This window comes from Colobus angolensis, unplaced genomic scaffold (assembly GCF_000951035.1).
Source record: "Colobus angolensis palliatus isolate OR3802 unplaced genomic scaffold, Cang.pa_1.0 Scaffold28, whole genome shotgun sequence".
In the NCBI taxonomy this organism is placed as follows: domain Eukaryota; kingdom Metazoa; phylum Chordata; class Mammalia; order Primates; family Cercopithecidae; genus Colobus; species Colobus angolensis.
In genome coordinates, this window is record NW_012116043.1 from 4,775,084 (window position 1) to 4,777,452 (window position 2,369).

A 2,369-nucleotide genomic window follows, 5' to 3' on the forward strand; every position below is an offset into this window, starting at 1 on the left:
TTAGTAGAGACCAGGTTTCACCATGTTAGCTAGGATGGTTTTGATCTCCTGACCTCGTGATCTGCCCACCTTGTCCTCCCAAAGTGCTAGGATTATAGGCATGAGCCACTGCGCCCAGCCCACACCTGGCTAGTTTTTGTATTTTCAGTAGAAATGTGGTTTCTCCATGTTGGCCAGGCTGGTCTCAAACTCCTGGCCTCAAGCTGTCCGCAGGCCTCAGCTTCCCCAAGTGCTGGGGTTACAGGCATGAGCCACCATGCCTCATTATTTTAAACTTTTTGTAGAGATAGAGCCTGGCCATGTTGCACAGGCTGGTCTCAAACTCCTAAAGTCAAACAATACTCCCCCCTCAACCTCCCAAAGAGCTGTGACTACAGGCATGAGCCACCATGCCCGGCTAGGCTAGGAAGATCATTTTATAAACTGTCAATACTACAGTAAAATAATGGATGTTAAAATAACTAAAATGCTTCAACAGATAGCAAACACAATAAATTCAACCCTTTTTATAGGGAGGCAGGCCCCTGAAAAAATTGTGGTTTTAAAAATCAGCACTGATACCTTAAATTGGAAATGGTAACCCAGTAGGCCAACAGAATTATAATCTTAAGAAATAGTAAAGGCAAATACTGCTAAAACATTGTTTATTTGAAACTTGCGGCCAGGAGCGGTGGCTCACGCCTGTAATTCCAACCCTTTGGGAAGCCAAGGGCGGATCACCAGAGGTCAGGAGTTTGAGACCAGCCTGCCCAACATGGCAAAACCCCGTCTCTACTAAAAATACAAGAAAAAAGAAATTCCCAACTACTCGGGAGGCTGAGGCAGGAGAATCACTTGAACCTGGGAGGCGGAGGTTGCAGTGAGCCAAGATCATGCCACTGCACTCCAGTGTGGGCAACAAGAGTGAAACTCCATCTCAAAAAAAAAAAGAAAAGAAATTTGAGTTGACCTTGTAAACCTCTCAGAAACATGTGTCTGTGTGCATATATAGACACTCATATATATGTATTTCTTTCTCATTTTTCTTAGGCGCGGCAATTGCAAAAAAGCAAGCTTGGGGTTAGTTTGTGAAATAGGTCTTCGTTGCCGTACATATTATGTATTATGTGGTTCAGTGCTGAGTGTCTGGACAAAAGTTGAGGGTGTTCTAGCGTCTGTCAGTGGCACAAACGTGAAGATGCAGATTGTGCGGCTAAGGACAGAAGATGGGCAACGGATTGTAGGTGAGTCTAATTTTTGTTTTGGTTTGAGTTGCAGGAAAAAATCAGATCTGACTTTTTTCTCATTGCTAATGTCTTAGCTCTGTTCTACATGCATCTAACATCTCCTCCAGTAGTGGGTATGGGACCCATTTTATATTTCTTACAAGGTTGAACAGAAGTTAAGCCTTCAAACAGACATTGTTGGTTCTGGTTGAAGTTATGATATGGTCATCTCTTTGATGCTGCTCTCAGCTGCTCTTGCTCTCCTTCTCTACTCTTGGTGGCTGTACAGGCTCCCTGGTGTGAAGACAGTTCAATCTCTTGCCCAGGAGTTCTCCATTGAGCTAGCTTAAGACTCTGGAACTCAAAAACCACTGTGCACAGAGGATGGCTTGGTGTCCTGCAGGGAGCAAGGGCAGACTAGGCCAGCTGTTCCCACCGTGTGCTCAACTACAGGTATCCAGGAAGCAGGCCAGCAATTGAACTCTGTTTATCTTGGTTTCACTTACAGCAGCCTTCCTCTACCACGAGTTGCATATCGGCAGTTCATGGGTCAAAATCAGTCCGTGGATTTTTTTTTTTTTGGACACTTGTGTGTTTTGGGATGTTGTAGGTTTTCATTTGAATTAATTTTTTTTTTTTGAGACTGAGTCTTACTGTGTTGCCCAGGCTGGAGTGCAGTGGCGTGCTCCTGGCTCACTGTATACTCCACCTCCTGAGTAGCTGGGATTACAGGCATGCACCACCACACCCGGCTAATTTTTGTATTTTTTTTAGTAGAGATGGGTTTTCACCATGTTGGCCAAGCTAGTCTCGAACTCCTGACCTCAAGTGATCTGCCCACCTTGGCTTCCCAAAGTGCTGGGATTATAGGCGTGAGCCACTGTGCCTGGCCTCATTTGAATTAATTGCCAATGTTTAAAAAAGAGGTTTGATTTTAAAGTCTAGATTTCCAGTTCCAAAAGCAGCCCATCAGCTGGAAGTGGTGGTTCATAATCCCAGCACTTTGGGAGCCTGAGGCAGGAGGATTGCTTTAGCCCAGGAGTTTGAGACCAGCCTAGGCAACACAGTGAGACCTTGTCTCTATTTAAAAAAAAAAAAATTGGCCGGGCGCAGTGGCTCAAGCCTGTAATCCCAGCACTTTGGGAGGCCGAGACGGGTGGATCA

At 45.2% G+C, this 2,369-nt stretch overlaps 1 protein-coding gene across 1 annotated transcript in view; it reads left to right on the forward strand.

Moving 5' to 3' along the window:
- Nucleotides 1-2,369, forward strand: part of SBNO1 (strawberry notch homolog 1 (Drosophila)) — a 100,875-nt gene that overhangs the window by 90,156 nt on the left and 8,350 nt on the right. The window contains exon 27 of the mRNA XM_011948584.1: nt 1,030-1,223. Within this exon, the coding sequence (XP_011803974.1) occupies nt 1,030-1,223 (194 nt within the window). The remainder of the gene's footprint in view (nt 1-1,029; nt 1,224-2,369) is intronic.